This window comes from Hyperoodon ampullatus (genome assembly GCF_949752795.1).
Source record: "Hyperoodon ampullatus genome assembly, chromosome: 2".
Classification (NCBI taxonomy): domain Eukaryota; kingdom Metazoa; phylum Chordata; class Mammalia; order Artiodactyla; family Ziphiidae; genus Hyperoodon; species Hyperoodon ampullatus.
The window spans coordinates 150850299-150870082 of NC_136915.1; the positions used below are offsets into that span (position 1 = coordinate 150850299).

Below are 19784 nucleotides of genomic sequence, written 5' to 3' on the forward strand. Positions count from 1 at the left end.
GGCCCTCTGCTGCCCTGCAGGTCCTGCCCTCAGCTCTAGCCCAGAGCTAGAGCACTCTCTGGGACTCTCCTACCCCTGCCTGTGCTTGTGCCCTCACTCAGGGGCATGGAGCACCTCCTGGATGTGCGCCCTGCCCCCAGCACCAGCTCTTCCCTACTTTGAGGACAAACAGAATAAAGACTTCATGTTCACAACCCCACTGTACGTACCTGGGTTCACTAGGGTTTGAAACAGAGGGAAGCACAACCAAGAGATCATGTGCAGACAGGAACGTGACAGAATGACAAACTATACGTTCACTTACAAGCACAGGTTCCTGCGTGCAGGGCTGATGCCATCCATCTGACATCAGCGGGGTTCGAGTGGAGTTGAAGGTTTACACAACCTTGGGTGGGAAGTTTGCAGAGAGCCAGCCCCTTGAGGACCAGGGCTAACACTGTGGCAGTGGACTGTGGGCCAGAAAGATGGTCCCAGCTCATGGAAGCCAGCCTCAAGCTCAGGCTCTGCGCTCAGGCACTGCAACCCCCCACCCCACATAGCCATTTACCCATGCAGTCTAAGGCACCAACACCTAAAAACGTGGAACACCAGAGATCCGACCGATGCTCCCTTTTTACATGTGGAGAAACTGAGGCTCAGAGAATGAAAGCATTTGGCCAAGAGTGCTCAGTGAAGTGTGAAAAATCAAGACTAGAAGGCTGCCCGTCTGACTCAGGTCTGGGGACTTCCCACCTTACCACATACAGTTGTACCTTCACAGGTTCAGAGCTTCACCCACCCTGGTATGGGGCCAGGTGCACAAGCACTGCTGTCTTCCATCTCACAAGACTTGGGACTCAGGCTGATGTCTTCTCCCACTCTGACCCCTTGGACGATCTGCAGGAGATGTGTAGCTTGGGGAATGAGAGGCAGCATCTACCTGAATGAAGCAACTGACACTGTCCCTCTTCATGGCAGCTGCTCACCCTTCTTTTGACTGAAAAAGGTGAGGCACTGAGTGGCCCACCCAGGCCCCAGCAAAGCTCATACCTCTAGAATTACAGGCTCTTGGAATTGTATAGAACACCAGGGCCTCTCTAGGGCAGCATTCCCACATCTTCCAGCATCCCAGTGCAGAGCCAAGAGCACAATTCTCTGAGTTTTCTTGCCCGCTTAGCTTTATCTCCTCACTGTTTGCAGGAAGGGTTGGAGTCAGTGTCATTTCCAGCTCAACATACTGGGGCTCCATGACCTTAAGTAGGCAGGCCCCCCAATCATCTCCTACCCTGTTCAATAAGACAGCCATATATGGCTATTTACATTAAACATAAAATTAAATTAAATGTCACACTAGCCACATTTCAGTTGCTGGATAGTCACATGTGGCTGGTGGCCACTGAACTGGACAGAACAGATATAGGACATGTCCATCATCGCAGAAGTTCCATTGGTCAGAGCTGGATTCTGGACAGCAATCAGGACAGGAAGCTTGTGGTTGAGAGGTTCCTGAATAGGTGAAAGGGTCAACGTGGGGAAATAGGCACTTTTCTGGGTGGTGCAGTGAGAGCTCTTCCACACGGCCAGGTGGCTAGTGAGGTCCCCATTGGCACACCCACCCCCAAAATGCATCCCCCAAAGTCCCCTCGCCATCGGAAAAGGCCTTTTCCCACTGAGCCTCTTCCAGGAGTCCAGGGATTGGGGGCAGGAAGCTGGGGGACAGGTGGTCTAGCCTAAGCTGACCTCTTGGGAGCAGCGGAATCTCCACACTCCAGGACGCAGTGGGGGACGGGAAGACGCTTCCCCCAGCCCTGCCCCAGGTTACACAGGGAGAGCGGCCCCAGCCGAGGTGGGAAGGAGGAGGCCACTTCGCTGCCACGGAAGCGGGGAGAGTGAACCGGGGGCTACCGGGCCTGAGACCCGGGCGGGCCCACCCGGGTGGGGGCGGGCCCACCCCGGGCCCGCCCCCGCCCCCACCCCCGCCCCCGCCCCCTGCGTCACGGCCTCTCCGGGGGCGTCACCCCGCCAGGCTCTCCAGGTAACTGTGGCCGCAGCCGCCCGCGGTGGCAGGCAGCGCACCCCCTACCCCGGCCAGCGGGCCGGGCCGGGGCGGGGTGGGGTGGGAGCGTTCCCGCGGCCCCCGCCCCGCGGCCCGTGATGTCACAATCGCGGCGGGCCCCGGTGTTCCCGGGTCGGCTTCGGCTTCGGGCGCCCGGCTGCGAGGCGGCGATTGAAGCGGGCCGCTGGCTCCTGAGTCATGGACTTCCCCTGGCCCCTCCTCTACCACTCCCACTCCCGCGCCGGGCCCCCCCGCGGGGGCTAGCGTCCGCGCGGCGGCTCCGAGGGGGTGGGGCTGCAGGGAATGGCTGTACCCCCTTCGGCTCCCCTGCCGTGCTCGCCCTTTTACCTGAGGAGGCAGGCGCCTTGCCCGCAGTGCTCATGGGGCATGGAGGAGAAGGCTGCGGCCGGCGCGGGCTGCCGGGAACCGCCGGGCCCCCCGAGGGCCGCCGCCGTCCCGTGCTTCGGCATATCCGTGGACCAGGACGACATCCTCCCCGGAGCCCTGCGCCTCATCCGGGAGCTGCGGCCGCATTGGAAGCCCCAGCAAGTTCGGACCAAGGTAGCAGAGCGGGCGCGGGGCAGGGGATGGGGCCCCGCCGGGGCTGGAACGGGGATGCGTGGACGTGTGTTCGTGCATCCTTCCGGGTGTCGGTCCCAGGGGTGCGCGGCTGCTGCCCAGAAGAGGGTTGAAATGGTGGTTTGCGTATGTATTTCTTTCTCCATCTATTTTGGTCCCTAAGCAAAGCTAGGCTCCCGCCTCCCTCGGCCCTCCACACACACCCCTCCTCCTGGGGCTCTCGGGCACGCGGGAGATCCACCTGCCCACTGTCAGCACGTTGTGCGTGCGGGCCCCACCCCCCTGTCGCTGTGCGCCGGTGCCCCTCGCTGCCCAGAAGCAAGTAGCCATCCGGCTCTGAAACCTGCGGAGGCAGGAACTTTTAAGGGCACCCCCCACACTCACACACCCCATAGTGGGAGCAAAGCCTCCGGGCTCCGAGCTGTTACTGCTGGTCCCAGGAGCCACCCTGAGGAATTCCAGCTAGCCCCGAGCCCTGAGCTGCGTGGAAAGCCTCACCATCGCCCCTAGCTCTGCCTCAGCTCCCCCTACACAGGGCACCTCCTCGCTCTGCTGGGCACATTGGCAGGGACACAGACGTGGGCAGAGGCTCCCCCTGAGGAGCCTCAGGCCGACTTCCCAGCAGACCTGCCTCCGCTGTGAAGAGTCTTCAGCTGTCCCATTCCCTCTGGGAGCTGCCTGTGGAGGATGCTGCCCTGAGTGGGCACCTGCAGCTTGTGCTGGAGTGGTAGGGACTCCATGCTGGTGGGCCTTCTGGGTGGGGAAAAGTGAGGTTCAGGACCATGTGTGAAGGTTGACAGACCCCTTTTGGGGGAGGGGTGAGTGGGTAACATTTTCAAAATAAAAGACAACTTTGGTGTAAAACCGTCAGGGCATCAAGCAGGCCTGAGATTAATTCCAGCACTGGCCTAATATGCTGTCTTCCAGTCCCTCCCCTCTCTGGGCCTCAGTTTCCCCACCTTTTATTACTTCGAATGTCCCTAAGGCCCCTTCCAGCTCTTTCACTGTGTCCCATAAATTCCATGGTTCATTCCACCTTGTCGCCCTACCCAGAGAACCTGCCCAGGATCTACTGTCTCTGACTCTTCTGGCCCTAAGGAGCTCTGACCACCTGGCCCTGGGGTGGGTGCCAACCTCAGTACCCTCCTGTACCTCTGCCGCTGCATGAGGCAAGAGGGACAGCAAGGAGCCCTCTGCCTGGCAGGTGGTGAGAGGCAAGTTGGGTCAGGCTGTACCCGTCCTAGGTGACCCCCCTCCCTCTGCCGCATCCTGGTCCATGGAGGTTTCTTTCAGGGCCTGATGGGAGAGTGAAAAGTGGCGGGGAGGGGTAAGTGGTGTGAAAATTCCTCCACCGACAAATCCCATCCACTAGAGGCAGACCCAGGAGAAGCATGCCTGGGCTGAACCCAAGCTGCCATTTTTTGCTTGAACTCTCTGGTCTATACCTCAAGCATTGGGAGAGGGTGGAGGGTTCGGAGCGGTGCTGAGCTCTTTAGTAAGTGAGAGGGCTAAAGGACGGGGGTTCTGTGTGATTGTGCTCAGCATTCAAACGAGCGCCCTGTGCTGGAGCTGGGTCACCACGGGGCAAGAGCAGAGTCCCGCCCCACACATCCCTGCGCTGCCCTCTCCCCCATGCCAGCGCTTCACTGATGGCATTACCAACAAGCTGGTGGCCTGCTACGTGGAGGAAGACATGCAGGACTGTGTGCTGGTCCGGGTGTACGGGGAGCGGACGGAGCTGCTGGTGGACCGGGAGAATGAGGTCAGGAACTTCCAGCTGCTGCGAGCACATGGCTGTGCCCCCAAACTCTACTGCACCTTCCAGAATGGGCTGTGCTACGAGTACATGAGGGGCATGGCCCTGGGGCCAGAGCACATCCGTGAGCCCCGGCTCTTCAGGTGAGGAGGGTGCCCAGTGTATCATTCACCTCCATGATTCCACAGGCCTTGGGCTTTGAAATCGTTGGCCAGCTTCCCTGGTGGAGTGGCGTCCATGAAAGAGACTCTTAAGATCTGTGAACTCCCTGAAATGGCATGAAAAATGTGTGTGTGTTTATGTGCCTTGCTCTGCAGAGAGGAGCTATAGTTTTGTGTAGATTTTCAGTGGGGTCTGCTAAAAGGATGTGTTCTTGGGGAGGCAAGTGAGAATTTTGGTGAACATGGGACCAAAGGGGCATCTGCTTCCTGGCCCATGCCTCAGTCCTCCACCCATCCCAAGTCTGGCCTGGAAACATATCAGAGCCTTGTAAGTGAAATCCCCAGAGTGCTCAGGGTTTCCTGTGCCTCCCCTCCTGCCGAGGGCTCAGGCATTCCTGGAAAATGGGCCTTATCCAGGGTGAGTGTGGTTGTGCCAACCCAGAGGGATGCCTCCCCACCCCAGCCTGAGCTCCTTCTGGGCTTCCTGACAAGGTAGGAGCCCAGGTTTGGGGAACCACTGAGGCTTCCTTCCAGAGGCTCAAAAGGACCCATGGCCCCCAGGGAGCTGCTCCTATTAAACGCCTGGATGTGTAGGACCCAGGAACTGGACTTAACCTTTAAGCCCTGTGGATGCCACTGCTGGGGGTCTGGAAGGGGGAGAACCAAAGAAGAGCCCATATTATGCTCTCCTCTGACCATGCTGAGCAGGGATGTCAGGCAGGATCCTTCTTCCTCCCCACAATGCCACGCCCATGTGCAGGGCCCTCAGACTGTAGTGAGGCTTGAGGCAAACCGAAATGTACCCCTGACACTGGGAACAACAGCATGGGGGTCTGCTTGAGACCCTTGGGATCTGTCCTGTCCCACCTAAGGGGAAGGGGCCTTTCAAATCTTGAAGGAAAACAGGAAAGCCCACGCAGGGAGTAGACCACGAAGCTTCTTAGCTGTCACCTGCTACCCAGCTGACCTCAAGCTAGTGCGCCCGGCCCTATTTGCAGTGAACCCCTAGCAGGCCCTCTGGGGACCTAGAAGAAGGAAATCTGAGAGCACTGCCTCTAGGGCTGGTTGAGCCTCAGGATATTCATGTGGAGTTGTGTGTTGTAGCTGTAGGTGTGTGTATCTGGGGTGGGGGTGGGACATGCAGCCCTGTGCGAGGGTCTTAGGCTCCAGGTGGTAGTTCAGAATGCACCCAGCTAGAGATGTGAGGTCAGAGCGGGGCCGGGGGAACTCTGTCCTGACTTCTGCCACAGTACCCCTCCCAGCTCTCCCTCAGTCTTGTGCAAAAAAGCTCAGATATTGTCAGGTCCGCACCACTCCCAGTCTCCCGCCACCTCTGGGAATCTGATGCTGTCACTCATTCTTTCATGGAAACAATTACCATTGTCGGGAAGATTGAAGATGGATTTAGGTTTGATAATAAGAAGAACTTTACATTTGGGGGAGAGCCAGAAATTGGGATAAGTATGGGAGGTAGACCCTTCCTTGATGATTTTCCCAGGATAGGCCATTATCCTTCTGGGATGAAGGTGGATCTCTGAGGGAAAGGCCGGGAGGACGAGGCCTCAGGAGCCACCTCCCCAGCTTCCCCTGAACCTCACCTCCCGACCTCCGCCTCCTGCCGAGGCTTTGCAGCATAAAAACGCTGACTGTTGAGGTTACTTTCATTGCTATTCCAGACAACAGCCCTATTGATATTCAAGGAAACACTCTGTTTAGGCTCTTTTCGGAATCTTCCTTTGGGTAGGGGAACCCCGGGTGTCAGGGGCTGCTCCCCTGCCTTGCCCAAGCCCTGGCGGGCTCCCTCCTGCCCCAGGGCCTCTCGCCTCTGAAAGCACAGCCTTCATCTCCCACCCACTCGGTCGCTGCCACGCCCCCTGCCCCCTCCACCCTTTAGGAGGTGGGAGCCTTGGGGGCTTCTGGAGGAGCCCCTAGTCTGCCCTGCTATCCTGCTGGGCGATGGCTGTCCCTTCCAAGGACCTGGCCAGGGGAGGGGGTGTCCCTGGAACAGCTGGGTAACAAGGTTTCAGACAGCCAATGCCTTTGTTGTCTTTCCCAGTGATTATTATTCGAGCAACAGGCAGAGGCGAAGGAAGCTTGAATGCTGGAGGCTTGGCAGCTGAGTGGGGGGTGGGGCTCCAGAAGGGAGAGCAGGCAGAGGACTGGGGGAGCCCAGCTGGGACACAGGGCCTCAGACGCTGGGGTCCTTATCAAGGCCTTCCCTCTCTGCCCGGTCAGTCCTGTATCCACCCCCGCCCTCTCCCAGCAACCTTCCCCAGCTCTGCTTTCTCCTCTCCCCACCGCCCCCTCCTTCTCTCCCGGGACCTTGGATAATGTCCACAGGAGAACTTGAAAATAGAACGCTGGTTTGTTTTGCGTCCTTGGCACCCAGCCGCCAGCATCAACTCCCTGCCGCAGAGGAAGGGGCTGCCCTGGGCCAGCCTGCTTCCCTCCCCACCTTGGCCAGGCTGATAAGAGACAAGCGTTTCTTCCCTGCGTGGCATTACCACTCCCTGATTCCTTGGTGCCCTGCGTTTACCTCCCCCTGAGGGCGTGGGTCTGAGTCCAAGGGGGCGGGGCTGGGATGGGGGTGGGAGGGGTTCCGCCCCCCTCCCCAGGTGACCCCTCTGTCCTCAGGGGTTGCTGTAGGCACTCAACCTTGGGGTGGGGCAGGGTCACTGCTTTGCCCTTTCAGTCCCTGAAGCTCCCCCGGCTCTGGTTCTGGAAGGGGAGCTGCTGAGCTGAAGGCCTTATCTCATTTTCACGCCTTCTGCTGAGACCTTGCTTCTGCAGGACCAAGAGCTCCTAAGAGATTTGTAATAGTCCTACACTTAGCCCCAGTGGACCTTGTAGGGCCATTTCTTTATGCTCAGGAGTGGCTGAGCTGGGGAGGGCCTGCCCCACACTCACACTCTACTCTTCCTGTTTTCTGCTGTAGGCTAATTGCCTTAGAAATGGCAAAGATTCACACCATCCACGCCAACAGCAGCCTGCCCAAGCCCATCCTCTGGCACAAGATGCACAATTACTTCACCCTTGTGAAGAACGAGATCAACCCCAGGTACAAAGATCGGAGAGGGTTCAAGGCTACCACTGTCTCTGCTGCCTTAATATGACCTCCCTTCCCCAGCCCGCCCCGACAGAAGGTTTAGTGGCTTCAGTCCTGATTCCTGAGCCTCTGTCTCCAAGCAGAGTTGGGCTGATTGACGAAATCTCAGGAACTTGTTTCTGCAGTTTTATACCTATGTGCTTATTTCTCCCTCAGTTTTCTGGTTGTGGCGGGGACTAGGGTCAGCATCTCCCCATTTCACTTGAAGGATACTGAACTCAGAGACTAAGCTTTGCCCAGTGTCACAGGACTAGTCAGAGGCAGGGCTTCTGTTTCCCCACAGGGCCCTTTCTACCTGAGCTGGCTTCTGAGCAATGAGAAGGGAGGGACCGGCCTTCTTGAAAATGGGGTGGGGCTGAGTTCAGAGTCAGTCAGAAGAACTCAGCTCATCAGCTGACAAGCCCTTGGACTTCAAGATTCCTGCTACTTGCCTGGGCACCTCGTGTCCCCACATGGCTCTGGGGCCCCGGTTCCTCACCTTGTTCAAACTGACAGCTCGCTGCTTTCTCACCGCTCTTCCCGGGGAGGGGCGCACTCTACCCATCCTGACATTGCCTTTCCCCAGGTAAGACGCAGTTCCCTGGACCTATCCTTATGCTCTCACCGGCACCCTGAGAGTCCTTCTAGCCTTCAGATGCCTGACTCCCCAGCATAGCCTTGAGTGCTGAGAAAAGGATGGTGGCATGGAGAAAAGACGGAGGTCATCATCCATGCCCCCCCCAAAAAAGGCCATAGTGGGTCTCTGATCCCTCCATGATCCCCACTGGGGCTGAACATCACTCTTCTCCAAATGTTCGTGGGAGCAGGACACAGAAGAGGTTTGGAGGAAGGGTATCGCCTTCTCCCTCTAAGATGGTAATAATTAACCATCGCGATCGTGTGTCTCTGTCACATGCATGCACACATGACTTTATCTAGATCCTCCCTCTCAGAGATTATTAAGCACCGCTTTGGGACTACTTGTCTGGGACGGCCTATGTTCAGACCTTCTATGTCAAATGACTCTGGGACAAGGACTGCTTTCCCCCTTAGGACTAGAACAGCTCATGGAGAGCAAGATCCTCTGATCATCCAGCCCACCACTTTCGTTTGACAGATGGGAAAACGGAGGCCCAGAGGAAGGATGGGACTTGCCCAAGGTTCTACTGAACCGTGGCAAATCAAGGACTAGAGTCCAGGCCTGATGCTCGGGCATGACCCTTGTTACTGCAGCTTCTTTTGACTGTACCGTCACTGTGTAACCTCGGGGGTGGGGGTGACCTTGTTGGGAGGGGAGTGTGCCCTGAGGAAGAGCTGGCCAACTTCCTTTTCTCTTGTCTCACCTTTGACCTTAGGCAAATCAGTTTGCTTAAATTGAGCCTCTTGAGGGGATGATGCCTGCCCTAAACTGTCTAACCTGCCGCAAGCAGGGCAGCGATGAGCCTTCACTCGAATGGGGTGAAGCACTTGAGCTCCAGTCGTTGCCTAATAACCCAGATTTAGCCAGTCCTTCTGTCCGTGTAAATAGGACCTAGCTATGCAGTGTGTGTGATGTATGCAGGGGTGGGGGCACCAGGGAAAGTCTTGGCAGAGGTAGTATGGCAGAGATGAAAAGGGAGGCCTCCGGCTGGAGGAGACAGCGTGAGCACAGCTTGCTTGTGGATGCTGAGTAGATGAGGGCCTGGCTGGAGCAGATCTTCAGGAGGGATTGGGGATGGGTCGTGGGAGATGGGGCTGCAGAGGTGAGTTGGAGCTAGACTGTGAGGGGCCTTCAGTGCCAGGTTAAGGAGCCCAGATTAATTTATCAGGCAGTGGAGAGTCAATGTGAAGGTGTTGGAGACAGGGGTTCATTGTAAAGGACAGATTTGGGTGGGAGTTGGGGGCTTCGAGGCAGGGAGGCCAGCTGGGGGAGTCTTGTAATTCAGGGTTCCCAAATCGGAGCATGAGATTCCCCTGGGTGCTTGCTAAGTACAGATTCCGAGCCTAACCCTGGAGATTGATTGGGAGGTCTTGCATTAGACCCTAGGGATCTGCATTTTGACCGGCTCCGCAGGTGATCAAGGAACCATGCTCTGAGGAACGTTGCCCTAGGGAAGCTTCATGGAGGGATGGAGAATAGGGGGATGAGTCAGATCTTGTGGAAACAGATTTGATAGTCTTGGTGTTGGGTGGGACATGGAGGAACCCAGCGTGGCTGGGGAAGGTGGGGTTGATAACTGCTTAAGGGGCATGAAGAGGAGCTTCGGATGGGCTGATTGGTATGAGGGCAAAGGTGATGAGTCAGTAAGTTTGAACACTTAGCAAGTCCTTTCCCTGTGGGGAGAAGGTACTTCCTCCCGCTCCCCCGCGCGGATCCTGAAGGCTGAGTGGACACTTGCCAGGCAGCAGTCCCTTCAGGGGAACCCCCAGGCTTCCCTGAGGAGGGCCCCCAGCCCCTTCACCCCTTCCTACTCCTCTGAGGGACAGAGCTGTTCTGCCTGGGATGTGGAAGTTTCTGTGATGCCGTGCTGGGTACTATTCTGCCATCCCCACAGCCTTGAGAGAGTCGAGTGATGTCAGGGCTGAAGGTAGCAAAGCTGGTGACGTTTCAAATGCTCAGGGGAGGGAAGCAGGGCTGCGCAGGGAGGTAGAAGGCCTGGACTGTTCCCACAGTAACCAGCTGTGTGGCCTTGGGGTGGGTAGGGTAGGGGTCAGACAGAGGTCAGGGCCTGGGCAGCAGGCATCTTGGATGTCAAAGCCATGTTTTTCAGGCCAAGACCTGGGCAAACCAAAGGAAGCCTCCTAATTCTTATCTTTGGATGGTCTCAGTCCAAGGGGGGGAAAAAGAATCTTAAAGGAAAAGGTAGCTTCTTAAGAAAAGCCCAGATTAAAATGTATCTTATGCAGACCTGTCAACACAGATAAATTCCAGTGAGGGTGAGGAGAGGCCTCCCCCATCCCACCCCTAAGAGACCCCTAGTCTCAGAGTGGCCTGTGCAGAGCCCCTGAGGGGCACTGAGGCCCCCTCAGTTCAGAGGCTCAGCTTGATCTTGGATCCTTGGATAGGCTGAGGACCGCTTTCCTTAGGTGAGGGAGTCGAGTGTCCAGCTGTGTGAGACGCACCTGGAGGCGGGAGGAAGTCTCTGCCCTCCCCTGAGCCTCAGATTCCCCACGGGGTTAGACGGGAGACCAAAGATCCTCTTTAGCGTTGACCTTCTCAGAGCCTGGAGGGAGCCTGCTTCTCACCCTTTTCCAGGGGAACATGGGGATGCCTTAGTCGCTGACTACTCTTCCCTGTATTCTGGCTTCTGGGCTGGGTGAGGGGCAGTGGGGCGTCCTGGGGGAGGGTCAGAGAGGACGTGTCTCATTCACATCCTCCCGCGTGTACCCTCACTGCCCTGGACAAGAAAGCAAACAGGAGTCATGTGAATGGAGATAAAACCCTGGAAGCACCAGTGGGTGGAGGGGAGGAGGCTAGGGTTTTAAGGGCTCTGCTAACTATTTGGATTTTCAGTATACACAGAACTGTGTGCTTCCTGGGAGCAAAGTTCAGAGCCTCGGAGCACAGTGCACCCTCACCAACATCCCCATGACCTCTGAGAACAGCATTGACTGACCTGTTCATTCATTCCTCAACATGTACTTTTAGCAGAAATGCCTGCCGTGGGCCACAGGATGGGGTGGGCTGAGGGACAGGTGGCCTTCATGCATCTTTGTTCCTACACAAGCAGGGGGCCGGGGCAGGGAAACACACCCATAGCTCAAGGGGGAAGAGGTGAGTTATTGAGCCGCAACAGAGCAAGTGCTTTTCAATTGAAAGGCCCTAGTATCCCCTTGGCCTTGCAGGAGTGGGCCCAAGAAGCAATTTTTTTTTGCTTTCTTCTGTAGACCTGACTGGTCTCGCTGTGCGATGGGAAGCTAGTCTAGGTGATCTCTAGTCCTTTCCAACCATGACGCCAGCCACCAGAGCAGGAGGGAGACTCACAGGAACGTCCCTCTGTCTCCTCAAGAGGGTGCCAGTGCTGCCGCCACTCCCAGGGCACTGTCTGGCTCACGGGCCCAGCCGCTCCACGGCATATGGGATCTTCCCAGACCAGGGCACAAACCCGTGTCCCCTGCATCGGCAGGCGGACTCTCAACCACTGCGTCCAGGGAAGCTCTATGCCCATGTTTTACTCAGCTTCTTAGAATAACCACAGGAAGTCAGAAGGACAGGAAAGGTTAGTGCCATTTTACAAGTGACAAAAGTGAGGGTCTGAAAGGTCAGCCATTTGTCCAAGGTCCCTCTGCAATAAGAGGTAGTGATGGGGCCAGAGCCCAGGACTTTTGAGGCCAAGCATGTGCCTGTCTGCTATCAGCCCTCCCTCCACCGGCCACCTTTCTTGCCACTGTCCAGCCTTTCTGCAGATGTCCCTAAGGTCGAGGTGTTGGAACAGGAGCTGGCGTGGCTGAAGGAGCACCTGCCTCAGTTGGAATCCCCTGTGGTGTTTTGCCACAATGATCTGCTCTGCAAGAACATCATCTACGACAGCACCAAAGGTATAGCTTCCCTGGCCCCGGCCAGGCAGCAGCAGGGCTCAGGCTGCTTGATCAGCTGGCGTTGGGGTTCTACTCCTCAGGCTGGTACTTGGACAAGCAAAGTGAGACCTTCTGGTGTAGGTCTCAAGTTAATTTGTAGGAGAGAAATGAAAAAGAAACAAATTCCTACTTAGAAAAATCTTTGCCAAGAAAGAACTCAAAATCATGGTTTGTGGAGCCATTCCCCTGACAACGAGGACGTCTTGGCTGCCCTGAGCCTGCCCTGTGTTCCTGATGATAGCTTCACCCCCATGGAGTACTTGCCTTTATTTTCTGGTCCTCAGCTATGCTGAGGACAGATGTCTTTAGTTGGGGAGAGTCTGAGGACCCAGCTGTGTGAGAGGGACAGCTGGAGCTGGAGAAAGGGCAGGCAGACAGACAGATGGAAAGATGGAAGGAAGCAACTTAGAAGAAAGTTGCCACTGAGAAGTTGGGTGAGGCTGGGTTGCTGCAGAGGCCAGTGAGAGTCAGTGGGTGCATTCCTGAGGTCTGTGAAAGCTTGACCAAGCCCTATATCCAGATCTGGGGCCAACCCTCACTGCCTTTCCTCTACCTCACAGGTCATGTACGGTTCATTGACTATGAATATGCCGGCTATAACTACCAAGCTTTTGACATTGGCAACCATTTCAATGAGTTTGCAGGTGAGAAGGGCATTACTCTTTGGCCTGTATCCTGCTTGTGATGGAGGGCCAGGTCCAGGGGAAGTGTTGGAGGGGGTTCTGTGCATGGGGAATGGAGGCTGGACAGCCCTGTCCTCAGGATATCACAGCTTGAGGGAGGGGCCAGGCACAGCCTGCCTTAAGAAAGCTCCAGGTCTCATGGGCAGGGGTGGGGGTGGGACAGTGTGGGGCAGACCCACATACACAGAGCAAGCCCCTGCTAGCCTATATGGCACTTTGGTACAAATTAGGAAAATGTGCCCTCTGTAGGATCCCTGAGGACATTCGGCTTGGCATGTGAATTCTAAAGAGACCCCTTCCTTCCTCTGGGCAGACACAGCCCGCGCCAGCTGGCCCAGCTCAGCTTGATGTCAGCCTCCACTCACCCCCTGTCCAAGCTCCTTTATGCCCAGTCAACCCGTGCAGTCATAACTAGGGGCCCTGCAGGCAGATAAGGGGCAGAACAAGCTGCAGGTAGCTATCTGCCTGGTGACCTGACAAGATTACTCATGGTGGAACTAGTTAAAAGTGTGTGCTTTGCAACTTGACTCCCCTTCTTCACATCCTGGCTTTATTGCTTACTAGCTGCATGACGCTTGGGGCAGGTTACTCACCTTCTCTGTGCCTCTGTAAAATGGAGATGATAATAGTGCCTGCTTCACAGTATTGATATGCGGTACACACACCAGTGTGGCACATACTAAGCTCCACGTTGGTGTTTGCTGCTGATGTCAGGCAGGGTAGCTTTTCTGCCTCCGAGGGAGGCTGGAGGGGTCATGGGAGAGGTTGGATTTGGGGTGTGTCCTGGAAGAGGTTGGATTTGGGGTGTGTCCTGGCATAGGCCGTCCTTCCATAAAGGTAGGTGTGTACAATAGAATCATTTGTGTAAAGGAAGCAGGGCAGGTTTTTCCAGCTCGAGGGCTTAATTGTTAAACAATTCGATGGGGCTAAAGAGGCAACTGGTGGATGGAGGTGGACACTGGGGCTGGAGGGACATCCCCAGGCTAGCAGTGCGGGGTGCTCAGCGTGATGTGGCCAGTCCCTATGGCTTAGGATAGGTGAGGCACGCCCAGGCCAACTGTAGAGCCGGCACCTGGGCCAGCCTGAGGCACTCCCCAGGCCAATACAGGCCAATCCTGCCCCTTCTGGAACCCCAGGTGACCAGGGCTGTCAAGCACTGCTTGTACGTGAAGGTATGACTCCCCAGGGTGGCCACCAGCTGCATCTCGGCACCCAAGGGACAGATGGGGCTTCAGCTGGGCAGAGCAGCTGAGCTGTGGGGTGTGGCCTGGAGCAGAGGCTGGCACCCGCACGGCACGGGGCCTGTGATTGCTCAGCTGACAGACCCACTGGCCTTTCCAAAAGGGATAATTTTTAAGCATTTTAAGTCCTTCTCACCCAGCGCTTGGAGCAAAGTCCAGCTGGAATTTCTCCAAGGGGGCAGCTTGCATCCTGCTTCCAAGTTGAGAATGAAGGAGGAGGAACCTAGCGTGGGGGAAGGAGGAGGGCAGTAGAGGAGAGAGGCATCTCCTGTGTTCTCAGGAGCAGGGAGACCCAGTGCTGGGAGCTAAGAACCAGCCTCTAACTGGCCGTGTGACCTTGAACAGCTTTCTTCTACCTGGGCCTTAGTGTCTACATCTGTGCCAGGACCTTCCTCCCCAGCCGTACTCTTGGGGGCCCAGAAGACTGAGTGTGTTTCTCCAGGGTTATAAGGGAAGCTTGGGAAAGATAGGAAGAAAAGAAGAGGGAGGAAGAGACCAGACAAGGTGGCCCAGTCCTGGTCCTATCTTTAATAAACTGTTTCTTTCTGTACCAGCTCTGAATCTAGGCTCTCTGCCATCATGCCCAAGATGCGGCTGGTGTGTACTGGGCTGGCAGTTTGAGGACTCAAGGAAGGGTGGGACTAGAAGGAGTCCAGGCCATTTAGCTTAGGGGTTCCAAGCCTGGCTGTGTTTCCGAATCATCTGGAGAGTTGGACATGGGTGGGTGCCTGGCAATCTGTATTTTCGCCAAGCACTCCAGGCGATGTTTTTAGGTTAACCAGCTCAACACTGGTTCAGGAAGCAGTATTTGAGGTGCATTATGTCCAGCCCTTGCTTTACAAATGAGATTTTGGCCAGTGAAAGGAAAGGGCGTTTGCCCGAAGTTAACTGGAGGTTATCATCAGATCTAAGACAACTAGGCTCCTGATTCAGGGCTTTGACCCAGCGCCTCCAGTGTGCCGTGGTTTTGCGAAGGGCTCAGGGATACAGTGGTGCTGTCTTAGGGGGTCCCCATCACTTCCAGGACTGTGCCTTGCCCCTCAACGAGTCTGCCTCTCTCTGTGCTTTCCTCCAGCTCAGCCCACTGAAAGCACTGCCCCCAGCTGGGATGGGGGTCGACCGTCCACACATTAGAGTTTGGTGGTCAAAGAAGCTGCATTCTTTGCACAGCCCCACAGGACACTGGAGATGGAGGTTTTGAGGGGATCAGGGAACACCTACTGAGCTGGAGGAGACCCCCAGGTGGGCCCGTCTCCCAGCAACTTCTGTGCGGCTGCCTCCCCATCAGGTGTGAATGAGGTCGATTACTGCTGGTACCCAGCGCGGGAGACCCAGCTGCAGTGGCTGCGCTACTACCTGCAGGCACAGAAGGGGATGGCTGTGACCCCCAGGGAGGTGGAGAGGCTCTATGTGCAAGTCAACAAGTTTGCCCTGGTGAGTGCTTGTGACTGGAAGGGGTGGGGGAAGGAGAGCTGGGAGGAGGGACTCAGGGCCCACCCCCAGCTCCTACCTTCTCACAGCCTTGTGGTGGAGGAGGAAGCAGAGCTCAGGGTCAGGGGTGAGGTCCTGGGGGAGTCACATCATATGCTCCTGAACCCCAACCTAGAGGGGGGTTCTGGGAAGAGCCATCTTGGGCATCCTCTTAATACTGACACCCTATTCCCTGCTTTCCTCCCATTCCATCAAGTCCAGGTTCTCTCCTTCCTAGAGAACTACTTCCAAGAAAGAGCCCAGCTTCCTATTTTAGCAATTCTCTCATTTGGACAAGTTCTTTCTAGTGTCTAACCTTAGCCTTTCGTGCCACAGTTAAGTATATCCCTTAAGTTTTGTGGGGTTTTTTTTTTTGTCTTTGGAGAAGATAGAGAATGTCAGTTCTAATCCTCCTTGTTGACTATCTCCACTGACTCACTCAGAACTCTATGTAAGCCTTTCCCATCAGGCTCTTTCTTCTCAAATTACTGTGCTGTCAGTTCTCGATTTTGAGTGCTGATTATCCAAGGTACATGGTTCATGCCAGGTCTCCACTGGAATGCACCAAGGGGATTGCTAACTAGTCTTACTAATGTCAGCAAGAAGACAAGTCAGCTGCCCTGAATTTCACAATATATCAGAGAACTTAAATAAAATCTTTAATTACCTGTATTTTAAATTGCCTATTCTATTTTCCTCATTGGTGTAAAACTGATTCTTATCAGGTTCTTCCTTTTTTAAAAAAAATTTATTGAAGTATAGTTGATTTACAACGTTATGTCAATTTCTGCTGTACAACCAGGTGATTCTTTTTCAGGCTCTTCCTCTTAACTGTTCCACCTATGCCTTCATCTTGCTAAATTTTTAGTAACCACTCCCACTTGCTCATTGATCTCTGCCCCTTTTAAGTCGTGAAAAGGGAATCAAATGGGGGGAGGTACTATAGAGCCAACTCTAGAGTGAGCAGGACTTGGGGTGAGGCAGGAGAGCCACAGAAGTGGGGGCCCTGGCCTGGGGTCGCTGGAGCAGCAGGAACCACGGCACTCTAGTTTCTTGAGCCTAGGGTGGCCTGGGCCCCGGGGGGGGTTCTGGGGAGGCAGTTGAACCCTTGGTCAGCAGCCCGGCTCATGTCTACACTCACTGTCTAACCTCACCCGCCTTGTGATAGAAGAGAGGGTAAGGGGTGAAAGAAGTCACTTTAGAGGTCTTCCAGCGACTGGACCTCTGATGCCCATGTGGCCAGGGCACTGCAGATGGGCTGCCACCCCCTCCACTGGCAACCAGGCCTGAGCTCTGCCTTAGGGATTTCTCTTGTCCTGGATACCTTGGGCTTGAAGATTCTCCTGGGTGGGGGAGCGGCCAGGGCTGGAGTTCAGGTCTGGCTTAGGCTGGGGAACAAGCTGAAAGTCTGCTTAAGCCTGAGGGCAGTAGAACCTACTCTGCTTGCCTTTTTTCTAGGAGTGGAGTCCCCAAATACCATCCAGTGACTTGACCTCTGGAATATCCCCCACCTGTGCTGGGGAGACCCCCACTGTGTCTCTGCCAGTGTCTTAGTTCTGTGTCTTCTACAGTGCCTGTGTCCCTCCAGCTATGGGGGTCCATGACAGGTTTGGGGGGCTCACTACACTGATCTTCTCTGATGTGTTTTCAGGCGTCTCACTTCTTCTGGGCGCTCTGGGCCCTCATCCAGAGCCAGTTCTCCACCATCGACTTTAATTTCCTCAGGTGAGTGCAGGGAGCAAGTTGAAAGTCATTGGGGGTGGGGGGCGTGGAGGAGAGGAAGAGCCTTGAGCCCAGTACGTGGGGGTAAAGGACACCCCAAACAGAATGTCCAGGTCCATTCCTCTTCTCTGCTCACCATCCCCATTCCAGCCAGCCCATACGAGGCGGGTCACTGCTCCAGGGATGCCTGGGGAAGCACGTGTGCCCAGAATCCCTCTCTGGAAGTGGTCAGAAGCCCTTGCACCCTGCCTCCTGATTCCTCTTTCCCTATAATAGCCTGCTATCTGCTTCACTGCCCGGCTCTTCTGCCGGTGCTCTTCCCCACAGAGCCCGGTGCTGAAGGGAATTGCTGGAAATGAGTCTGAAAGATCCTGAGTCCAAACCTCATTTTGTAGCAGAGGGACCAGAGTTCCAGAGGGGTGGATGACTGGCTGAGGTCCCTTGGTGGTTTAGCTGACTATGCTGCCTCCCTGCATGGGGTATCAGACCCAACTGCTCCTTTAGTGGCCCCTAGTGATATACTAGGGGCTGTATCGAGACTGTACTTGAGTATTGACTACTTAGGCGGCCCTGTCGTGCGAGATACACATGTCGCTAAAACCAGGAATCATTTTGTCTTCCATTCTGGTCCAGTCTCTTTGTCTTTGTCCTGCCCACCCACCCTCAGCTGAAAAGGAATCACTATGCTGGCTTTAAAGTGTTCACAAAAATTAGAGAAATGCAAGTCCAACCCACACTCACATCTGCCTCACCCCCATTAGGATGGCTACTTTTGAATAAACAAAATAACAAGCGTTGGTGAGGAGGTGGAGAAATGGGAACCCTTGCGCACTGCTGTTGGGAATGTGAAATGGTGTAACTTCTGTGGGAAACAATACGGTGCTTCCTCAAAGAGTTAACATAGAATGACTGTATCATCCAGCAATCTCACTGCTGGGTATATACCCAAAAGAATTGAAAGCAGGGTCTCAAGTTGGTTGTGCAATGGAATTTGCACAACCATATTCATAGTAGCATTATTCACAGTAGCCAAGAGGTGGAAGCAACCCAAGTGTTCATTGATGGGTGAATGGATAAACAAAATGTGGTCTATACACACAAGGGAATGTTATTCCTTTGAAAAGGAAGGAAATTATGTCACATGCTACAACACGGATGAACCTTAAGGACATTGTACTGAGTGAAATAAGCCAGTCACAAAAAGACAAATACTATATGATCCCACTTAGATAAGGTAACTAAAGTAGTCAAATCCATAGAAACAGAAAGTAGGATAATGGGTGCTGGGGGCTGGGCAGTTGCTGTGTGGGGGAGATAAGAGTCCAGTTTTACAGAATGAAAACGTCCTGGAGATCTGTTGCTCAACAAGGTGAACGTACTGACCACACTGAGCTGTAAAGACTCAACAAACAAACCAATATGTTTGGGGAGGGGTTGCTCCAGTCTAATCTAAGAAGAAAAATAAAATTATAGTTGAAGTGAAAACAAAACAAAACAAAAAACCCCAGCCTGGGCTAGGGTCCATTTGCCCAGACCTAGATGGGCTGAGCTGGTGAGAAACTTTCCTCATGGTGTGAGTGCCCCCAGCAGGGCTCACCTGGCTACCCTTCTCACCCCCATTTCCCTTCCCTGTCTTCTGGCAGGTATGCAGTGATCCGATTCAACCAGTATTTCAAGGTGAAGCCTCAAGTGTCGGCCTTGGAGATGCCAAAGTGACCAGCGTTCCCATCCCTCCCCTCCCATCTGCCTGGCCAGACCTGTTCTCCAGGGCTCCATTCTGCTCTGGGGTCTTCACCTTTGGACAAGGTGGGCGAGGGGACAGGTGGGTGTCCCAGGAGAAGGCTCTGCCCCTGTCGCCAGCCCCCAGTGATGCTTCTGGTGACCATTCTTGTTTGGAGGGGCTGATAGGCCCCAGCTCTGGGGGTCCTCTTCACCTTGCCAGACTGGGTGGGGGGGGAGTGCCTGCAGCCAGCCAGGGCTCAGACCACAACCACCCTGGAAAGGCCGGCATTCCCAGCCCCGGGCCATCCTGGCATCTGGGCTGCCTTAGATGTGTCTTTGACCTTCCTGGCTTGGGGAAGGGGGAAGGTGGGAGGGCTCCTTTCTACCTCCAGGGCCCTGAGCCTCCAACCTATCTACCCCTGCATGCCCCATGTGGGAGGTACTGAGCCCAAACCAGCATCCTGCCAACTCTGACAGATGGATGTACATATCTTGGGGCGGTGGGGTCTAGAATTGGGTTTGATGGCTCCCCCAGCAGCCGCCTCATCTGAGATTACTCCCTTTCTCCAAACCATATCCAATCAAGTAACCCCTTCCCAAACCTCAGCCTGAGGACATGTGCTCTCCTCCAGTGCCCTTTCTGCTCCAGGCTTGTGTTCTGCACCTCTGCCGCCTGCTGGGAGGGAAGGCAAGGGAATGGGCCACCAAAGCCTGGCTCTGCTTCATGCTGTGGCTTGGCCAGAGGGGACAGAGCCAGGAGTGGGGTGGCTGGA

The 19784-nt window shown here is 55.3% G+C and overlaps 1 protein-coding gene across 3 annotated transcripts; it reads left to right on the forward strand.

Annotated features, from left to right (window-relative positions):
- Nucleotides 1-2338: 2338 nt before the first annotated feature.
- On the forward strand, nucleotides 2339-19005 carry ETNK2 (ethanolamine kinase 2; the record flags this gene model as incomplete). 3 transcript variants are annotated; one of them, XM_079698417.1, is made up of 8 exons in its annotated part: nucleotides 2339-2596; nucleotides 4254-4513; nucleotides 7467-7589; nucleotides 11992-12134; nucleotides 12734-12817; nucleotides 15386-15531; nucleotides 17219-17292; nucleotides 18933-19005. In XM_079698417.1, 8 exons carry the CDS (start codon nucleotides 2339-2341, stop codon nucleotides 19003-19005), a joined length of 1161 nt encoding a protein of 386 aa, XP_079554543.1. The 3 variants fall into 3 exon arrangements, with proteins under 3 accessions (XP_079554543.1, XP_079554544.1, XP_079554545.1); XM_079698418.1 differs by lacking the exon at nucleotides 12734-12817; XM_079698419.1 differs by lacking the exon at nucleotides 7467-7589.
- Between the last annotated feature and the right edge of the window lie 779 nt (nucleotides 19006-19784).